Source organism: Petromyzon marinus, chromosome 6 (genome assembly GCF_048934315.1).
Source record: "Petromyzon marinus isolate PM22_M1 ecotype Great Lakes invasive population chromosome 6, UKy_Petmar_22M1.pri1.0, whole genome shotgun sequence".
Lineage (NCBI taxonomy): Eukaryota > Metazoa > Chordata > Hyperoartia > Petromyzontiformes > Petromyzontidae > Petromyzon > Petromyzon marinus.
This window is the reverse complement of record NC_133672.1, coordinates 8,134,956-8,156,161: the sequence shown is the minus strand read 5'-3', so window position 1 is coordinate 8,156,161 and position 21,206 is coordinate 8,134,956. Positions and strand designations below refer to the sequence as shown.

The following is a 21,206-nucleotide window of genomic DNA, read 5'->3' as shown; positions in this document are numbered from 1 at the left end:
ACGCGTGGACAGGTGGCACTGTCGTGATTGGCACCGTGGCCACATCACGGGTGTGGGTATGGGTATGCGGTGTGACTGGAGTGTGGGGAGTGGGTACGGAGTGTGGACTATTGGGTGCGGGCAGTGGGATGTGGGGGTGTATGGGTGGGGGTGTATGGGGTGTGGGGAATGGAATGAATGGGATGCGAGTGTGAATTGCTGGGAGTGGGTATGTGGTGAGAGAGTGGGAATGGGGAGTGGGTTTGGGGCGTGAATGTGGGTTGTAGGGTATGGGGAATGGGGTGTGAGTGTGGGCGGTGGGTATGGTGTGTGAGGTGAGTATGGGGAGTGAGTGTGGGGAGTGGGATATGGGGTGTGGGAGTGGACTGTGGAATCTGGGGTGCCGGCATGGCCGACTTGAGGGGTGTGCGACCGCACAGGGCGCTGCGATAGGGGGGCCAACATCGAAGTCTTATTTTGCCTCTTTATAGGCAGTTGCCAAATTCTCAGTGCCGAAAAAACACAAAAAGGTATATAAGTTAACTTATAAATTGTTAGGTCTTTTGTTAATCTGCGAGGGACTGTATTTCTTATGCGCAAAATCCTGTCGGGTGTTTTTAGTGATTAAAACAAATTAACCAAATGCACACTGACACATGAAATACATATACACGCAAACTGAGATACAAGCACACACAACCGACATTCACCACGAAGTGGCGGTGATGTCATCACGGCGCTTGTGCCAGGATAGGTGCACTTTGGGGCCACGTGAAGTGTCAAGGATCGCTGGCAGATCACGTGGCAGACTCAGGTACCATGGGTTGCCTGAAATGACTAACGGATGCGCTGTCTCCCTCTTCTGCCATCTTTCTGCGTTTTAATCGCCCGGCACTCCGCCCTCTGTTGTTGCTGGAGGACGACTGCCTCCAACTGCCCAATAACATCTTTCGTGAACCTCCTCCATAGAGGCCGATCTTGACTCCACTGGTACCAGTCTTCAGCAAGTCCATTCAGCTCCACATTCTCCCGTACTTTATCAGCCCATCTCCTCTCCAGCTCACGTCGCGCCCCTTTAGCACCCTCTAACCGACCAAACAAATCCTGCTTGGACATGCGGTGGCTGGGCATGCGGTCTACATGACCCAAGCAATGCAGCCTTGCCTGTCGGAGGAGCTCACTGATGGGACTGTGACCAAATCTTACAAGGATCTGAACTCCTCACACAATCCAGTCAGGTTAAACCCAGGATGGATCGTGGGCAGGTCAGCCTAAATGTTTCAAACCGACGTTGATGTTCCTTCAAAAGGGTCCACGTTTCACAAACACAGGTGAGGGCGTAACTGTGGCTGAGAGGACATGGAGCTTTGTATGGAGCGATAGCCCAGGTAGCTTCCACACATTACACAGCTGGTGCAAAGATAACGCCACTCGACTGATTCAGCTCCATACAAAAATGAGGCTGGTTATAAGCACACTGCCCAGATATGGAAAGTGCTCTTTTCTTTCCACAACTGCCCCAGACATATATATGTAGATGTATACACATATAGAGATGCATGCATGCACACTGATACATACACGCACATACATATGCACACACACGACAAAGATCTCCCATTTGGCCTTAAAGACACGGATAAGCGCTGTTATCGCACAAAAAATGTTTTAACACCAATCAAGTAAAAGTTGTAACATCCATAATATACCATTAGACCGCCTTTCCCAATACCAAAATGTAATAATAGGGTTTTTCCCCTTTTTCTGGCAACAAAACTGAAACTTTTTTACAAGGATTCATGTCTGCATTAACCACAATACCTGCAGTCAAAATGCAAACAAAAAACATACGATGATAATATATGCATTGTCCTTGAAACTGATTGGTCCACACCAAGGGACGGCTTTCTATTGAGCCTCGACCCAATTGGTGCTCGACCACATGACGCCAAAAAGCGTCAAAAAGCATCATCTGGTCGAGCACCAATTGGGTCGAGGCTCAAAAGAAAGCCGTCCCTTGGTGTGGACCAATCAGTTTCAAGGACAATGCATATATTATCATAGTATGTTTTTTGTTTGCATTTTGACTGCAGGTATTGTGGTTAATGCAGACATGAATCCTTGTAAAAAGGTTTCAGTTTTTGTTGCCAGAAAAAAGGGGAAAAACCCTATTATTATTAATAATCCAAAATATAGTGCATCACAAACTGTTCAAATCGAATCCCTCATATCGCACTCTCGTATAACAGTGCACAACTAAAACAAGTAACGAATGATTTTGGTTACATTGACACAAGAAAAAGATAAAAAAATGGGATGAACCTGACATTCAACAACTGCAATTTCTTCACCCTTTTGAGAATTTAGCAACAGGCTGAGAGCAGGGAGAGCATATCCCCAAAATCATGTGACCCAGGTTGTGGGCGGGGTGGAGTGTGGGGTGGCAGCAGCACGGGGTGTGTGGGTGGCACACACGTGCGTGTGCGCAGGTGGATGAGATACCAGACGTTGCCTCGCCCAGGGAGCCATCTCTGGACGACACCCCCGAGTCCCTGGCGTAGAACAGTCACCGCCACACAGAGAAACCTTGCTGAGGCCCGACCGGGCAGAACTGTTAATAAACTCTCTTAGGTACACATATGTTGATGAGGGCCATGCGGCGAAGACAATCAGACAGGCAGTTACCCTCACTCCAAAACAACAACCTCCAATACCCATCGAAAAAAGACGGTCACTGCATCGCACGCTTTCAGATGCGCTTCTGTTGCCGTCTGGAATGCTCTTCCGATATGAGGAAGCCATTGGCGCTATGCACTTTAAAATCTAGATTGAAAACTCATGTCTTTAAAACTGGCTTTTTGTGATTCGTTTGTTGGCCTTGCCCTGCACCTCCAATTAGTATGGTTGGCTACGTATGGTGCGAAAGAAGTTCAACATACATACAAGACCCCTCCAGTTAAAGAGCCCTTAATCTCACCTCCCCGCCAGAACGTTCCACACATTACCCCTACTCAGTACCCCCCCCCCCCACTCAGTACCGAGGCGGGGTCAATCATGGCCATAACACGGGGATACAGTGGACAACACAGGTACCATCGCCACTGAGACTTTCATGAAGCGCGGCGATGCAGTCTGGATAGAGCAGGAGGCCCGCTCCGGCCGCCTGTCATCAGTGAGCGGAAACGTTCCGATGGGTGAGGGAGGTGAAGTATAGGGGGGTTGTAACCATATTTCAATTCTCACACGTTAATTTGTCACTTTTTGGGCTGTCATAAAGCAACGACATTGCACCGTTATTTATTGGGATCACGGCTCAATCGCCGCCACGATAATTCTGGGAGTGCAAAATTTATTGTTTCGTTTCTATTAGGGTCAGGAAGGAGGGTGAAATAATGCTTGGGGGTGGGGTTAGTTAGGATTTGCTCCCTTGTCTCGTAAAAAGCCCTTTCCCGTGACAGCAACTTGAGAGACAAAATGTGATTTTTGATCAGTCAACGGCTCAGTATACTGATATTTAAACTAGAGCGTGGTTGCCAATGTCTGCATGCGTGTTTGAGAGCGCGCTACTCGTAAGTGTAGGTCGGTGCACATGCTGGACTGTGGGACGGAGCGATCGCACGTGCGGCGGTCAGCACGTGCGGCGGTCAGCACGTGTAGTTGAGCGGCCGCGGCGTCATGAAGCGAGAGACCATCTCGTCGGTGACGCTGCGCCGCCGCTCTTGGTGCGCCGCCACCAACGGCTGCAGCACACTGATGAGCTCCTGCTTGAGCTCGCCCGTGAGCATGGCACCGCTCGTGTAGTCCTGCACCCCCAACGCAGTGGCCACCGCAGTCAGCCCCAACGCGTGACAACAACAACGCTACCTCAAACGCGCAATGCACACGGAACGGCCGCCACCGATCATGCTGCACCGTTCACAAGAGAGCCGGACCGGGCAGTGTAGCGTGGTCGGCATGTGCCTCGGTGCAAGGAAAGAAATAGGGCGCCCTGATCAATTTATTTCCCTTTTCGGCGCCCAGGTACAAGACCCCTCTGATACATGGACCCCAGTGCAGTTGCAGCACCTGCACACTCGATAGCTGCACCAATGGCCGCACTGCTTGGCTTGCATGATATGTGTCGTAAATGTGGACCAGAGGTTATGGCCGTGGCTGTTTGCCGACTGCTTGCCGTGTGACACGGTTGTTAGGGATTGATGGTGTCAAGTTTGTAATGGAATGCCAAGCATTATTCAAACGACTGAAAGCCTGATGTGATACTTGAGCCAGGCTGATACAGTTAGGAATAACGATGGCTGAATTTACAATGTCCCCTTTCGTGTCTCTAAAAAGGGAACACTGAATTTGGCACCTAATGTATGAACCCCGCTGGCAGCCGATGCTGAAATGAGACAATTTCAACCGAGAAGATGGATTCTGGCTTAGCAATCATTGGAAGGATTTGATAAACCATTTCAGGTCTTACTTGATTGTTCACGCTTACGGTGGCTTTCAGCCAGCATACATTAATTTTTCGTCTCCCCCCTCCTCTTTTCAGAACATAGATGGACTCGTCCTTCTAAACAAACTGCCAAATCGCTGCCCGTGGTGCTAACGTTTTTTAAAAATAAATAAAAACACCGCCTAAAAATAAATAAATGCAAACCGCCACTACTTGCCGTTGGTTTTCACACCTGATGATGACCGTTTGTGTTATGGCCGAAACGTCGTGAGATTTTTTTATTGTTGTATATATATTTTATGATTTTATTGTTTCCCTTCAACGTGACTTTACCGAAAGAGCTAAGAATATGAATTACTGCAGTCACGAAAGCTTCAAGTCAAAAATGAGACTATGTTGGTGAAGCCAGGAAGTTACAGCTGATCCTTTATGGCAACATAATCGATCTCCCACCCACTAGAAAAGAGCTGAGGTCAACAGAATGGCAGTAGCTGCAGATTCATGACAATCTTCAACGGCAGTAAACTATCTACATACCAAACCTAAAAAATTAACAGTCCTTGCATATACAAATTTAGGCTGAGTGTCCAGGGCTCACATGCACTTCCAGCTGTGATGTCACTCGTGTGCTACAATCGTGCTTCTGGAAGTCACTTTATATATTTTTCCTCCAATACACAGTGCATACATTTCAACCCTGGGTTAACCTCATACATTGAGCAAAGCTGCCACATGGGGTGTTACAAGCAGTTTTGCAGATTCAGTGTACACTTAATTAGTAAACTGGCAAAAGTGGGCAGTTGTAATTCACAAGTTGTGGTTTCAGGTGACAAGGGAACACAGGGAGCCCATATCTCAATCTATATCAACATGGCCAATATCTTTGCCATTTGCTCCACCTGCTGTAATTATACAGAAAAGCACACTAAATCTCATTGTGGATGGCTCTCGCATCTCCACTACGGGCAGCGTCTCACGCGACGGAGAGGATGCACTGGCCAGCGGGGGCGGTACAGGGTGGGAAGGTTGAACTCGCCTTGCGGATTTGCTCCAGCCGCTCGTCGTCCTCCAGGAAAAAGGTGAGGTACATGTAGCACACGTCCACCTCCACGTTTCCACCCAGCTTCCGGTGCTCTTCGATCGTGTCGCGGCCACCGGAAAACGCGTGCTTGTTCACCTGCGCACACGGTGGCGTGGGTAATTGCCAGCCCAAGCCATCGCGCGACGCTTATGTCACCCCACCACGGCACATTGTCCAGGTGCATTGCTGTGGCTGCAGAAGTGAGTGACGCTACTTGAGACAGGGCTCACCTCTGTGATTTTTTTGGTTTTACAAGCACGGCCACATTTTTACTGCTTCATTATATCAACGACGATGACAGCCGTTATCCTCTGCTAACTAGGCATGTGAGCATGCGTCAATTACAATACATTTCTGCATAATCAATGCACGCATCAAATCGCCCAGGTGTGCATTAATTGTTTACGGTTTATGCAGATGACATGCTATTACATTTAGGCCAATGGAGCAAAACTTAACTAAACGAGACGGAACATATGAGAAATGATCTAAAACGAGACAGTAAAAACGACACAGGACAATGTGACAAGTCAGCAAATCGTGGAGATAATTGAATTCTTGCCATGCCTGGTGCATGGCAAGAATTCCCCCCCTGGGCAAATGAACAACTGGTCGTAAACAATGCCCCTTTATACTTGACTGTACTGTATCCTTCGTTCCACTGTGTAGAGACCAAGCCTCGTCAATGCCTGCGGGGCCGTACGCCCATGAGGAGCAACAACGCAACAATGGATGCGTAGCCCGGCGATTAGCAACAGGCAGCTGCCCCCAATGTGGTGGTGGTCGTGGGTTTTTTTGGTGCATTCCGCATTCCCGTGTGTCATGCGCCGGTGTCCGGATCCGGCCGGGCAGCTCTGTCAAACTGCAGCCCACGGACCTTGCTCTTGATCTGCTTGGCCGTGTCGGTGAGGAAGATGGACGAGTTGGGGTCGCTAGCGCTCATCTTGGTCTGCGCGCCCTGTAGCGCGGGGAAGAAGCTGCAGTGCAGCAGCGCGGGTTTGGGATAGCCGATGCGTGGAGCGACATCACGCGTCATCCGAAAATACGGGTCCTGTGGGAGCCACATATGCATGCACAAAGACAAAGATCCTCCGTATGGTCGTTTCTCAACCAACTGTGCATGCAGTTTGTGGCTGCTCTGCTTCAACACTGTTTCGTTACTCTTGTCACGTCATATCATTCTTGCCATTCTTCTGTAACACTAAGTCTCAAACAGCTCTATACATATGCAGTACAGCTGTATAGCCCCAAAAGACTGTTGCAAATGCTGCTAGCGAGCACCTGTCAAGGCCTACACGGCATACGAGGAGGTAGGTGGCCAGCACCATGCCCGGCGCACACACACACAGCTTGAGTGCAGTTTTGTCATTGGCAGCGTCAGCAGTAGTACACTTCCGCAGACATTTCATTCATATTCAGCAAGGTGAAAAGCCACTGAGATTTATCATCTATTTTACAATAAACTTGGATAAAATCATCGTTGTTATATAAGTTTGCATGTATATCCCTTGTGCAAAGCCACTGCTGGTGGAAGTCGTGCTGTGTTCCTATATAAAACCCCTCCCTTGATCCCTTAACCATCTGCCCGACCTGATCAATGCCGCACGGGATGAGGCACTGCACGTCAGTCCGGGCACCAAAGATGTGAGGGAAGGAGCTGCTGAAGGAGGGAGCTGCCTGCACAGCCGGGAAACTGATCTTACCTGTGGAGACATGAGCACCAACATCATCATCATCGCTACCACCATTACAAATCATTACCAGATACCATCAACCTATGATCATCACCACCATCGTCACAGTATCGCTGCACTGACATAAATACCAAAACACCACCATCACCAATATCACCATCCAAGCATCAACTTCTTCCCGAGACAATCATTATCAAATAACCACCATGCACGCTATCAATACTACTGCACGATTAACATGGCACCATCGCTGTCATCAACACCAGCACAACCAAGCACTCTATACCACGATCACTGTCACACAACCACCGTTTCGAACAACACCACTACCACCATTACTGCATATCAATATGGGTTTTTGCTGGAGCTGATTTACATGCGTAGGGTTCTGTATTGTTAGTTTTTCTACTCGCAAATTACGACAGCTGCCCCCACTTTACCGATGCAGTCGCTGTCTCCGAAGCCGAAGATGCCCTTGACTTGGTTGAACGTCACGTGCTTCTGCACCTTAACCACGTTCATGTAGAACTCTTTTGATTGCCTTTAAGGGACACACGCATGCACTTTTTACAGCAACAGTAAATAAACGTAACAATTCACAATCAAGAGCTAAAGTCTGCGTCAAGCAGTGGAACCTACAAATGAATAAAATTATATCCTATTCCAGAACATGGCCAATTCTTCACCAGTCACAAGTGTGCTCAATAATATTTGGCTACCTTTTCTGAGGCTCAACAATTTCTCACACAGTCCAAAGAGCCCTTACAACCATAGCTGCCTCTAAAACTAACACGCTTAGCATTTAAGTAAAAAAAAATACACTGCTCTAAAAAATATTTCCACCCATCAGAATTTTAGAGTTGCCCATGCAGAGTGGTAATGGGCCAAGTTAATTCATGGGAATGCCCATAACTACATGTGGGAGAAAGGTAACAGATAAGGTTGAGGTTAATGTTTAGGCTCAGGCTCCCAATTAGCCACAGCACTTTTTCATGTACTTCTGGTGGAGGGCCTCTTCATATGGTGCAGATCATGGGGGTTACTTGACCATACGTCACCACGCGGCCCAGTGTGGTTTGGTGAAGGTGGGGAGCACAGACATTAAAGCAGGAGAGTATAATCATACACTTTGTTGTACTGCTCTCTGCTGACCAAATCACCCAAAATGATCGAAATTTTAAGAAGCTAAGCAGGGTTGAAACTCGGATACTACTTACATGGGTGACCACCGTGAACAAAATAGGCATTTTAGGCTGCTGCGGAGAGTGTTATTTTCATTAGGAGCAGCAATTCAACCGATGTACACACTTACAATGGAACAAACTTTCCCTTGGCTAAGACCGTGTTCAGCAAATCGCCTCACCCCATGTACTCCAGGTCGGAGAAGATGAAGGTCTTGTTGATGTCAAAGCCACATGCGATGATGTCTCGGCTGTTCTCGTGAGCGAGCCTGTTCGCTTCCTCCAGTTCCATGTCCTTCCACAGGTATTTCTCGTCGTCCGTCAGCTGGATGACCAGTGGAACGTTGAACGTTTCCTGCAGCCACCTGCCAAGGACAGTCGCCATTGCCTTCACTCATTGGCATGCAATGCTCTTAGAAAAACATGTACTTTTACTCCTGCCCGAGTGTTATGCAAGTCCTTAGAGTACGAACCAAAAGTGCTCGTCAAGAACTGTAGTTTGGCATGTGTGTATAAATAAACTATTCTTTAAAAAAACGTTTTGCTGTTTTGGAAACGGCCAAGGAAGCTCAGAAGACAGTCTTCAAATGACACTGCCGAGATCCTAGAATTGGATCGAGGTGAAACCAGTTTTTCAAGGGTGGTGATTTATTGATTTCTAACTATCATATAATAATTTAAACGTGTAACATGCTCAGTATTCACTCACTCTAGAAGACAAAGAACGACTCAGAGGTGCGTGGAGGAACCACAGACACGTAGGAAGGAAGTGACAAGTGAGCCAGTGCCACCAAATGCCCAAGCTCTGCGGTCTTTTATATATTAAGGTGTAATCGACCATTTAACGAGTGTTTCCATCTTGACTTAAAGCTTTCGTGACTGCAGGAATTCAAAGAATACGAGTGTTTCCATGTGCGATAAACCCCACATGTTTGAGGGGAAAAGAACAATCCCATATAGATGGAACAGGTATAGTCCACATTTTTGCTGTACTGCATTCTCCTGGAGAGCAAGGGTACAGCACGTCAAGGCCCACAGGAAAAGAGTATTACAACATGTGTGCAAGCCACTAACCCTCGCCTCCAAAGTGGTGATTACAGGCATGTGCCACCTCTGCCCAGCGGTTTATTATTGTTATCAGGTCTAACAATCATTTTTTTATGTGACTGTTGTTGTAGGGCTTGTGGAAATGTGCTCCCTACCGTGTAACCACCTCAGTTCCTCTTTTTAATAGTAATATCTCTTTTCTGTTTGTGTGCATACACGTCATCTGCCAGTGGTCATACGGATCAAGCGATGTGTCCAAGCAGAGTCCCGGTCACGTACTGGGTGAATATGAAGGAGATGAGGTGGCCGACGTGCATGGCGTCCGACGACGGCCCACGCCCCGTGTACAAGAAGAACGGCTTCTTGGCCTCGTACGCGTCCAGCAGTTGGTGCATGTCCCTGCGAGGGGTTAAGACTGCGGTCAGCGGTAATACCTGCGTTATCCATTTCGGGTTTCAAGGTGTATTATTAACGGGTACTTTCTGTGCCAGAAAACTTTGTTGTTTTGCTGCTCTCATTTGCGAGCCGTGTCAGCACCACTGCACATTCGGATCGATTGAGGTTCACAATACGGTTTGAATTTCAAAGCATCATGATACGAGGTCTAATAAAAATGAGGCTGTAAAGCAGAAGTCATGGGTGCGCCTGCACAGGGGCTGGAACCCCCATCATGGCAGCGCCAGTACCTGTGTGAAAAGAAGATGCCTCGCCGGAGAAAGTGATGCGCCGGTTTTCCAATGACCCGCTCGATCCGGTCGATCAGGTCCTGGTCGATTTTACTGCTCCCGAAGTTGACTGACAGTGGAATACAACCAACATCCGGTAAGAGAACGAACATTTAACCGATACGGGCAAAGTTTTTGCATGGTGGTGGTGCGCAGATGTTGGGGCGTACACCCGTGATCGAGCGTTTTGAAATGGACAGTTTGATCCATCACAAAGATTTGTGAATCTCCAAAAACCTGCTGGGCTGTGAAGTGACTAAGAGATGGTTTCACAGCAAGTAGCTTTTTGAACCTGTGTATGCACCTCTGAGTGCTATCTCCTTATAGGCTTGAGGTTTTTTTTCAAGCTTGCGTCTGTGATTAAACCACTGGTGTGCCGCCACACCTCTACCCCACCGCCGGGAGCCATACCGATGAGTTTGTCGTAGTCGATGCCCTTGGCGCTGGAGGTCTGCACATTCCATGGGTCCACGTGGTCTGTCTCCGCTTCCTGTGCAGCAGGGTCGCTGGGGACCTTGCCGGGTGGGGCGTCAGCCTGGTACTCGTGCCCCGACACTCGCATATACTCCAGCTTCAGCTCCAGCAGCTTCTGTACTGCTCCCTTGACCTCATCCTGGTGGTGACCCATAGTGGCAACAGATACAGAGCTTGGGGTTTTGTCGTACTGACACTGGGAGGAATTAAATGAAGCCCCCTGTTCAATTTCCCCTCCAATCAATGGGCTTGAGTGCAGTTACACAGCCAGCACACTCTACAGCCAAACCACTGAACTAATGATGTTTAAAATGGAACCACCATAACAAATACACTCTTTTTTGTTTATTTAATATATATTCAAATTCGTTGATCAACAATCACAACTATCATTATTGCCATCCCTCTTAAAGTCAAGAAAACAGTTTAGTGCAATTTTTTGACAAAATTGCAAAAAAAGAAATAATTTATGAGTTGTAGTTCGCAATATCCAACATTTTTCTATATGTATCATAGTAATTCAACTTTATGAGGGTTTGAGTAAAAAAATCTGTTTGTTTTTATGTAAAGAGGGAAATCGGGTCAAACTGCATTTTACAAATACACTTGCAGTGCCCACCAATTTCTACAGGATACACGGCTGGGGTGAAGCGTGAAAAAAGTTAAAAAGCGGTCTGCTCTTCCATACCTGGGGCAGATAATTGATAATCCATTCAAACTGTGGCGTTTACACTCCATCTTGCCCTTCTCATGTCACCATGTCAAATAATGCAAGCTAAACTGGGTTGATTCTGGTAAGTACTTGTGTGGGTAAAAAACAGTACTTTCAAGTATTATCGGGTTTCTCCAAATTTTTCGGTTTCCCCTACACGAAACCAGACATGCATGAATGGCATTGGCCAAACATCGCATTGCAGTCAAATGAGTTAGTATTACTTCCCTTAACATGGTTTCACATCCTTGTCAACAAGTTCCAAGGCAGTCATTCCAATGGAAGGATGAGCCTTCTGTACCTTCCATCCTTCTTCTCTTCCCTTACCTTCTGCGCATTCTGTGCCTTGAGGTCTCTCACGACCTCTCCCTGCTCTGACACCCGCTTGTACAGTTCCCCCAGGGACAAGTCATGGGCCGTAGACATCTCGGCCAAAACGAATCACTGCGTCTTAGGAGCTCCTGTCAGAATAAACACAGTGCATGTGTCAATGTGTGCTGGAATGCGTGTGCATATTCATATGTATGTAGGGCGTGCGATAGTGTAGCTACGAACTCGTTGACCAGAGTTCCATTCCCGCTCACGACCAACAGATATGTGTGAGTCACTGCTGTCGGTATCAGCTTTCATGACCAACACCCAAGTACAATTCCAAACGCCACTCGCACCTGACACACAACCAATTCATTGCGACACTTCTAAAACGACCGCCTAAGGTTAACGACTGCCATTCCCTCACCTTGCCTAACTATTGTAGAACCGAAACGACGTGTTTCTTTATTTAATAAGCCAGCACAGGCCGGTTTTTTTGCATTCCCTGCACCACGTTACCATATGGTACAAGTCACGCGAGATTCTATTCTTGTGGCGTAGCGATGCAAATTCACTCGACCAATAATTGTACAGTTGGCTGATGTTTCGGCCAATTACTCAACATATGCCATGTCAAAGTTGTCATATCCCAACAGCCTTCACATTATATTTATATTCTTATATATAATATATTTATATTCTTATATATAATATATACAATATATATTTTAGTATTTTATTGTTTCCCTTCAACGTGACTTTACCGAAAGAGCTAAGAATAAGAATTACTGCAGTCACAAAAGCTTTAAATCAAAATTTAGCCTTCACATTATTTATGGACGGTCATGAATTGGATTACATAGCATTGACTGGGCATAGTAATAATTATTCATTTTGCGCACTTAACATGTTTTTAATGGACATTAGTAGGTAATTCTGAATGGAATGCGTTAATAGTGCTGAATAATTGACACTTAAGTACAGTGGATTTGAATTGGCATTGTATACGAAAAACATTTAACCGACACGTGGAACAATTTCCCATTGACAACCATTAACGTTACACTTAACGAACGAGTTATTAATTCATTTAACTCAACACTTAACACAATTCAGTCAACACACCCAGGCCACGACACCACCCCGACTCGGGCGCGGCCCAAGGCCGTCGTTCTGGGAGTGCTGCCGGGGTTCGGGCGCTGAAACCCGGGCAGTCGGACTAGCCGAGGTCGGTCCCCGTGCCGGGGTCCCGGGGAGGGAATCTTAGTGCCATTGGCCCGGGGTGAACCCCCGTGTACTTCGCGTCCCCGCGTCGCAACTCACCGCTCTCGATCGCCCGGGAGGAACTCTGAAGGCGCTGCTGCTGCTGCTGCCGCCGCCCAGAAACACCAAAGCCGGGTGGTCTCTGCTTGCGTCAGCGGAGTTGAATCGATTCGGCGATTCTCACGGGGCGGTAGAACCTCCCCCATCGAATCGATTCTCTGGCTCCCCAGGCAACTTCGTAAACTTTTGATTTAAAGCTTTCGTGACTGCAGTAATTCATATTCTTAGTTTTTTCGGTAAAGTCACGTTGAAGAGAAACAACAAAATAATAAAATATATATAAAGCAATAAAAAATTCTCACGACGTTTCGACCATAACTCAAACGGTCGTCTTCAGGTGTGTTGGTGACTTTACCGAAAAAACTAAGATTATAACTTCGTTAACTCTTTGGTTCTGTCGGTCAAGTCGCGATGAAATAAAATAAATATAATACGACGTTTCGATTGCAACACAAGCGGTCGTCATCGGGTAGAAAACAAAGCTTGTGAACTTAGAAATACAATGCAATACAACACAGAGAGTCGGCTAACACAACAGTTGATTACGTTCTTCCAAAGATTGCTAAATTTGAGAGACAAAACACAGTAATAAATACATGTTTATTTTAATTCATGTTGTTTTTTTCTGACTTCATGCGAACGAAAAGACACAAATTCGCACGTTTTCTCGTTGAAAAAAAATAGGTCAATTAAAAAATATCATTGCCCTGGTCACAAAAGCAAAGTTTGTGGGGAATAATAGCCATTTTCTGTACTTTGGAGGCATAAGCAATTAGGAAATAACACTTACTACCCAGGAACAAAAAAAAATGTGTTACAGTGTAATGTGCAGTAAGTGTTACTGCATATATAACACCCGTTGTATGTTGTGTATACGTGTATGTCTAATACAAGTACATGAAGACATGCTTATTAAATAATATTGCACAATATTATAATAATAGGGTTATAATCTTAGTTCTTTCGGTAAAGTCACGTTGAAGGGAAACAATAAAATAATATATATAAAACAATAAAAATTCTCACGACGTTTCGACCATAACACAAACGGTCGTCATCAGGTGTGTCGGTCCGTATTAATTAATTTATTTTTTGACGGTGTATTTATTTATAAAACCCGTCAGCACCACGCGCAGCGATTTGGCAGTTTGTTTAGAAGGACTAGTCCATCTATGTTCTGAAAAGAGGAGGGGGGAGACGAAAAATTTAATGTATGCTGTCTGAAAGCCACTGTAAGCGTGAACAATCAATTAAGACCTGAAATGGTTTATCAAATCGTTCCAATGATTGCTAAGCCAGAATCCATCTTCTCAGTTGAAATTGTCTCTGTATTTGTATATGTGGATAGCCTCATGAACGAATCTCTCATGGTAGCCAGATGGCTTGGAGAAGTCAATGTCATATGAACCTACTGAATTATAACAGTGATCTGCCACGGCCGAGGTGTTGGTCATACCGTGTTTAAGGTCTGCTTTGTGTTCACGAATGCGGTCCGAGACATGTCATTTGGTTTCTCCAATGTAACTACTACTACAGAGGCAACTTAGTTTGTAGACACCAGAGTACTGTATGTACAGAATCACATATTTTACAGACGGAACCAGATCACGGATTTTATGTAATGTGTTGAAACGGACCTGGATCTTGTGTTTATTCAAGATTTTGGAGAACTTTTTTTGTGATCCCCGCAATGTAGGGTAAAGTGATGGTTTTGAAAGGCTCCTCAAGAGGGTCCTTCTTCATGGTTTGAGTGATAGCTTTGCGGATTGTATAGTCGGAGTAACCATTAGCCTTAAGAGCTTGGTGTACGTGCTTGAGTTCACTGCCTATGTGTTCCTGGTCGGATATGCATTCGGCTCTATGATACAGAGTCTTGATGAGAGAATTCTTCTGTGATGGATGGTGGTGGGAATCCGGTTTCAGATAAGCATCCGTATGGGTAGCTTTCCTGTAGACAGAGTGGCTCATTGAACCATCAGGTCTCTTTTTAATTAGGACATCCAAAAAAGGTAGCTTGCCATCTTTTTCGACTTCCATGGTAAATCTGATGGCTGGGTGTATGGAATTGATGTGGTCGAAGAATTGGTCTAGAGCAGGCCGGCCATGTGGCCAGATGACAAAAGTGTAATCCACGTACCTCTTCCATAAGGTTGGGCGCAGAGTGGCAGTCTGGATGGCGTCAGTCTCAAATTTCTCCATGAAAATGTTAGCTATAACCGGAGATAGGGGGGAGCCCATTGGGGTGCCCTCAGTTTGTTTGTAGAAAGTTCCATTCCAAGTGAAGTATGTATTGGTTAAACAGTGTCTCACCAGGGGGGGTACCTCAGTGTTTAGTCCTTGATGAACCAAGTCTTCAATGATTGCGATGGTGTCAGGTACAGGAACCTTGGTGAATAAGGAAACTACATCAAAACTGACAAGCAGGTCGTCTGGGGACAGGGAAATACCCTTGATTGTCGATACAGGTGAGTAGAATTTTGTACCGCAGAGGTGGTTTTTCCAGTGAAAGGACGCAGGATAGTATCAACTCCCCGACCTACAAACTGGCTCGTTTTTTGTCTGAATTTCAACCGAGAAGATGGATTCTGGCTTAGCAATCATTGGAAAGATTTGATAAACCATTTCAGGTCTTAATTGATTGTTCACGCTTACAGTGGCTTTCAGACAGCATACATTAAATTTTTCATCTCCCCCTCCTCTTTTCAGAACATAGATGGACTAGTCCTTCTAAATAAAGTGACAAATCGCTGCGCGTGGTGCTAACGTTTTTTTATAAATAAATAAATACACCGTTTAAAAATACATTTATGCAAACCGACACACCTGATGACGACCGTTTGTGTTATGGTCGAAACGTCGTGAGAATTTTTATTGTTTTATATATATTTTATTATTTTATTGTTTCCCTTCAACGTGACTTTACCGAAAGAACTAAGAATATGAATTACTGCAGTCACGAAAGCTTTAAATCAAAAATTAACAATAGGGTTTTTCCCCTTTTTTTTGGCAACAAAAACTGAAACCTTTTTTTACAAGGATTCATGTCTGCATTAACCACAATACCTGCAGTCAAAATGCAAACAAGAAACATACTATGATAATACATGCATTGTCCTTGAAACTGATTGGTCCACACCAAGGGACGGCTTTCTTTTGAGCCTCGACCCAATTGGTGCTCGACCAGAGGACGCTTTTGATGTCATCTGGTCGAGCACCAATTGGGTCGAGACTCAAAAGAAAGCCGTCCCTTGGTTTGGACCAATCAGTTTCAAGGACAATGCAGGCTTTAACTTAACTATTTCAATGCTAAATTCTATGCTAATTCCTTTGTCAAGGGGTGCCTCTGCAGATGTGTATGCTTTAACTTAGCTATTTCAATGCTAAATTCTATGCTAATTCCTTTGTCAAGGGGTGCCTCTGCGGATGTGTATGCTTTAACTTTAACATAGCCTTTTCTGTGACCAGTCACAAGCTAATCACTCAGCCATTTCAATGCTAAATTATATGCTAATTCCTTTGTCAAGGCGCTTTGTTTCTTCTCACACAGCTTAAAGGTCACGATCTGAGCGTGGCTTTTTCACTCCAGCGCTGTCCTCCAGACAGTCTCGTCCCTTCACCTGATGAAGGCCGCTTGTGTTGTGGCCGAAACGTCGTGAGAATATTATTGTGTTATTTTATTTTATCAATTTATTATTTTATTCTCATTCTTCGTGACTTTACCGAAAGAACCAAAGAAGATGAATCCTTGCAGTCACGAAAGCTTTAAATCGAAATTTAATGCATATATTATCATAGTATGTTTTTTGTTTGCATTTTGACTGCAGGTATTGTGGTTAATGCAGACATGAATCCTTGTAAAAAGGTTTCAGTTTTTGTTGCCAAAAAAAGGGGAAAAACCATATTATTACATTTTGGTACTGGCAAAGGAGGTATAATGATGAAATATTACACAATTTACTTGTGTTGGTGATTTGAAGATGTTGGCACAATTCCAGTGTTATCTCAGGTGATAAGTAAAATTCAGTATTCGATGCTGGGATTCTGGCCCATGAACAATGTTTAATTACTGTTATTATAAAAAGGGCATAGACCCAGATACTGTCTTTGTGGGAACTAGAGAGTTTAAAAGTTCTGTGGGTTAATATCACGATGACCTTTTTTGTACATCCATTTGTCACTCCACTGCTGGATGAGGGGCCTCCACGCACTGTGAGGGTCGTGATTACTTGACCATACCTCACCACGCTGGTGAAGGCTGAGTGTGTAGACATTGGAGCATAGCACAATTTAGCTATAGACGTTGTGGCATTGTTATTTTTTTTGTATTGCACTATCAGTGTTTTAACAGTGCATTGTTGGGCGAGCTAATTGAGGTTGATACATTTTACATACATCAAGAGAGACATACACCCAGCCATCAGATTTACCATGGAGGTCGAAAAAGATGGCAAACTACCTTTTTTGGACGTCTTAATTAAAAGGAGACATGATGGTTCAATGAGCCACTCTGTCTACAGGAAAGCTACCCACACAGATGCTTACTTGAAACCGGATTCCCACCACCATCCATCCCAGAAGAACTCCCTCATCAAGACTCTATACCATAGAGCCCAATGCATTTCCGACCAGGAACACATTACCAGTGAACTCAAGCACGTACACCAGGCTCTCAGGGCTAATGGTTACTCCGACTACACAATCCACAAAGCCATCACTCCAGTCATGAAGAAGGATCCTCTTGTGGAGCCACTCAAAACCATAACCTTACCCTACATTGCAGGGATCACTAAAAAGATCTCCAAAATCTTGAATAAACACAAGATCCAGGTCCGTTTCAACACATTACATAAAATCCGTGATCTGGTTCCGTCTGTAAAAGATGTGATTCCGGACATACAATACCCTGGTGTCTACAAACTAAGTTGCCTCTGTGGTAGTAGTTACATTGGAGAAACCAAGCGCCATGTCTCGGACCGCATTCGTGAACACAAAGCAGACCTTAAACACGGTAGGACCAACACCTCGGCCATGGCAGATCATTGTTATAATTCAGTAGGCTCACATGCCATTGACTTTTCCAAGACAGAGGTTCTTTGTAAGCCATCTGGCTACCATGAGAGATTCGTTCATGAGGCTATCCACATATACAAGCACAGAGACAATTTCAACCGAGAAGATGGATTCTATCTTAGCAATCATTGGAAAGATTTGATAAACCATTTCAGGTCTTAATTGATTGTTCACGCTTACAGTGGCTTTCAGACAGCATACATTTAAAAAAAATTCGTCTCCCCCCTCCTCTTTTCAGAATATAGATGGACGAGCCCTAAATAAACTGCCAAATCGCTGCACGTGGCGCTAACGTTTTTTATAAATAAATAAATGCACCGTTTAAAAATAAATTTATGCAAACCAACACACCTGAAGACGACCGTTTGTGTTATGGTCGAAACGTCGTGAGAATTGTTTTATTGTTATATATATTTTATTATTTTATTGTTTCCCTTCAACGTGACTTTACCGAAAGAACTAAGAATATAAGTAGAACGTGTTTATATGTATTTAAAGTTGCGCATTTTGATGTGACGTCACATTTCTCACCCCCCCCCCCCCTCGTCACACATCGTCACAAATGTCTGACCCCCCCCCTAGGTGCGTGACGTCATTTATGGACGGCCCCTAAATGATGCAATAGCCACGTGTACACGCACGTGACTCCTGAAAATCCCCCCCCCCACCACGTTAGAATACAGCATACACATTACTGTACCTTACTTGGCAATCATCGCCCCCTGCCGTGACAACTTGGAAGGACCCCTTCTGAAAAGGAACCAGGAGACTCGGTGTTGAGGTTGCCTCGGTCAGAAACGAAATATGAACTTTGTGCGGTTATGATTGGTGTTTAAAAGCCGATTTTAAGACCAAGGCAGTCGGCCGAATTTGCTGCTGACCACGCACACCATGTGCTATGACTGCTGCAGTTGCCCCAACGATGCATCAGACTGAAATAAGGAGACCTCTCCCGAGTGTGGTTAGAGAGGACGCAGTGGTTGAGTTCGGTGCCAAAATAAAATTTAAAAAACCGGTGCTTGGATGTTGTGTAATCACCATACAATTAAATTCGTTACATGGCTGGTGTAATGAATTACAGTAAAATCTACTGCTGGATGACCTCGATGTAGCAATCCCTCTAACGAGTTGATTTCGTCGTTCCATGTCCACGGTTGCATCCTCTTGGGCATTCCCTTGTTTAGATGCCACTGTCATTAGCCTGGACCACCAGCTGTGCATAAACAAATATACCCACCACAGTATGCCGGATATCTGAAACATGTAGGTTTACATAAGCAAAAAAACGCAAACATTTTCAAACCGCTTACTGTATTAACGATTTCCCTCCAATCCAAATCACCGGTGCACGTGCATATTTGTGCAGCAGCGAAATCGGTGGTAAGTATTAAGGATGAGACCAGAACAAGTTCATAGGCCCAGATCACTCTACTGAAGAAAGAGTTAATTGCTCTTGGCCACGGGTCAGCACTGAATTGATGCAGCAACATGAGAGGCAAGGTGATGGGGAATAGATGAAGTACTTGGGTGATAGGGGAAGGTCTTATAAGGATCGCAGCAATTGGGTGGGCGTGATAGTAATAGATTACGCTGTAAACGCACGTTGGGCCGATGGCATGTGATTGGAACCATTCGATCAATGTTGGCCCAACGTTCCACGTGTCCTGGTTATGTTGCTCGTTGTTGGTGCAGTCGTGTCTTGAGATGCGGTTTGCATTTAGAGACTCTATGCATTACGATTGTTCTTGTTGAGGGTAGACTAGGGCAGCAATGAGGAGTGATGAAGTGGGCACGAGTGATATGGAGACGATGGAGTGATGAGAAAAAAAGTGACGGGGAAAAGGACTGATGCGGTGGGTGTGATTGTGACGGAGTCAGAGGAATAGGATGGGAAGTCAGAAAAGTGTACTGCCCGAGGAAAGCCCCTTGAACTGGACAGCTTTGTCAAGGGCAACTCGGCTGTCAGACAACAGTGGCAGCAACGCGTTGAAATTTAGCAATCGCACCGGCTTAAAAAAAGGTTGTCACAATATCTAAAATGCACATCCCAGTTGATGATATCATTGCCCAGGTCGACGTAGCCCTTAAGGGTTTGGGACACATCACTGCAGACGTGGCAAGATCGGAAATCGCTGCAATCCTCAAAAAGGCTAAGACACTCATTAGCAACATCAGCAAAGATGAGCCGCTTTGAGCTTTCTCAATTAAAATAAAATACTTAAAAACACTTTAGTTTTTTAAACACGCTTTAATGAAATGTACTGCCCCTCGGCGTGGCTCCCCGACGCTTGCCGTGACGTAAGGAGACCGTGGTGATTTACGGGCAACGTGAGTTGAGCGTGGACAATTACAGCCGTAAAAATATCGTTTTAATATATTAATTTTAATGATAGAATATAGTATTGTCATCAATATGACGTACCTATACCAAGTTTGCAGTCGATACGACATTGGGAAGACGGTTAAAAGTGAGTTACAAGATTTGAGGATACAACAGAGTGAGTTCAATAAAAGCGTGTAAAATATTTAACAATATATTTACAAATTTTAATAATAGAATATAGTGTTGTCATCAGTATGACATACCTATACCAAGTATGCAGTCGATATGACATTGGGAAGACGGTTGAAATTGAGTTACAAAATTTTAGGATACAACACACAGACAAGTTAAATAAAAGCGTGTAAAATGTTTACAAATATGTTTTGGATTTGTTTTTATCATAGATTATAGTGTTGTCATCAGTATGACATAGGTATTTCAAGTTTGCAGTCGATAGCACATTGGGAAGTGGGTAAAAAATTAGTTACAATATTTTTTTGGGAGGATACAACAGACGGAGTGAGTTAAATAAAAGCGTGTAAAAGAGAGATGACATCGTCATCCTCTCAGCCGACAAGGGCAATGCCACAGTCATCATCATGGACAAAACCACATACAATAACAAAATTCAGGACCTACTTAATGATGGTAGCTTTTGCAAAATTAAAAGAGATCCCACCAACTGCCTCGTTACGAAAACCAACAATATCATCACTGATTCGACATCTTTGATCGAACCAACCAAGCGGTTTTCCTTAAAACCCTCTGCTGCTAGACCACCCAGATTGTATAACTTACCAAAAACCCACCTACAAACTGGCCCAATTTCTGAGACCTTACAACC

At 44.9% G+C, this 21,206-nt stretch overlaps 1 protein-coding gene across 1 annotated transcript; it reads right to left on the bottom strand.

Moving 5' to 3' along the window:
* Nucleotides 1-1,628: 1,628 nt before the first annotated feature.
* Nucleotides 1,629-13,127, bottom strand: WARS1 (tryptophanyl-tRNA synthetase 1). The gene is made up of 11 exons (XM_032948140.2): nucleotides 12,970-13,127; nucleotides 11,662-11,795; nucleotides 10,560-10,761; nucleotides 10,110-10,218; nucleotides 9,703-9,822; nucleotides 8,559-8,741; nucleotides 7,636-7,736; nucleotides 7,092-7,204; nucleotides 6,379-6,552; nucleotides 5,457-5,597; nucleotides 1,629-3,782 (listed from the first exon to the last, which is right to left on the bottom strand). Exons 2-11 carry the CDS (start codon nucleotides 11,758-11,760, stop codon nucleotides 3,624-3,626), a joined length of 1,401 nt encoding a protein of 466 aa, XP_032804031.1. The 5' UTR covers nucleotides 11,761-11,795; nucleotides 12,970-13,127; the 3' UTR covers nucleotides 1,629-3,623.
* Between the last annotated feature and the right edge of the window lie 8,079 nt (nucleotides 13,128-21,206).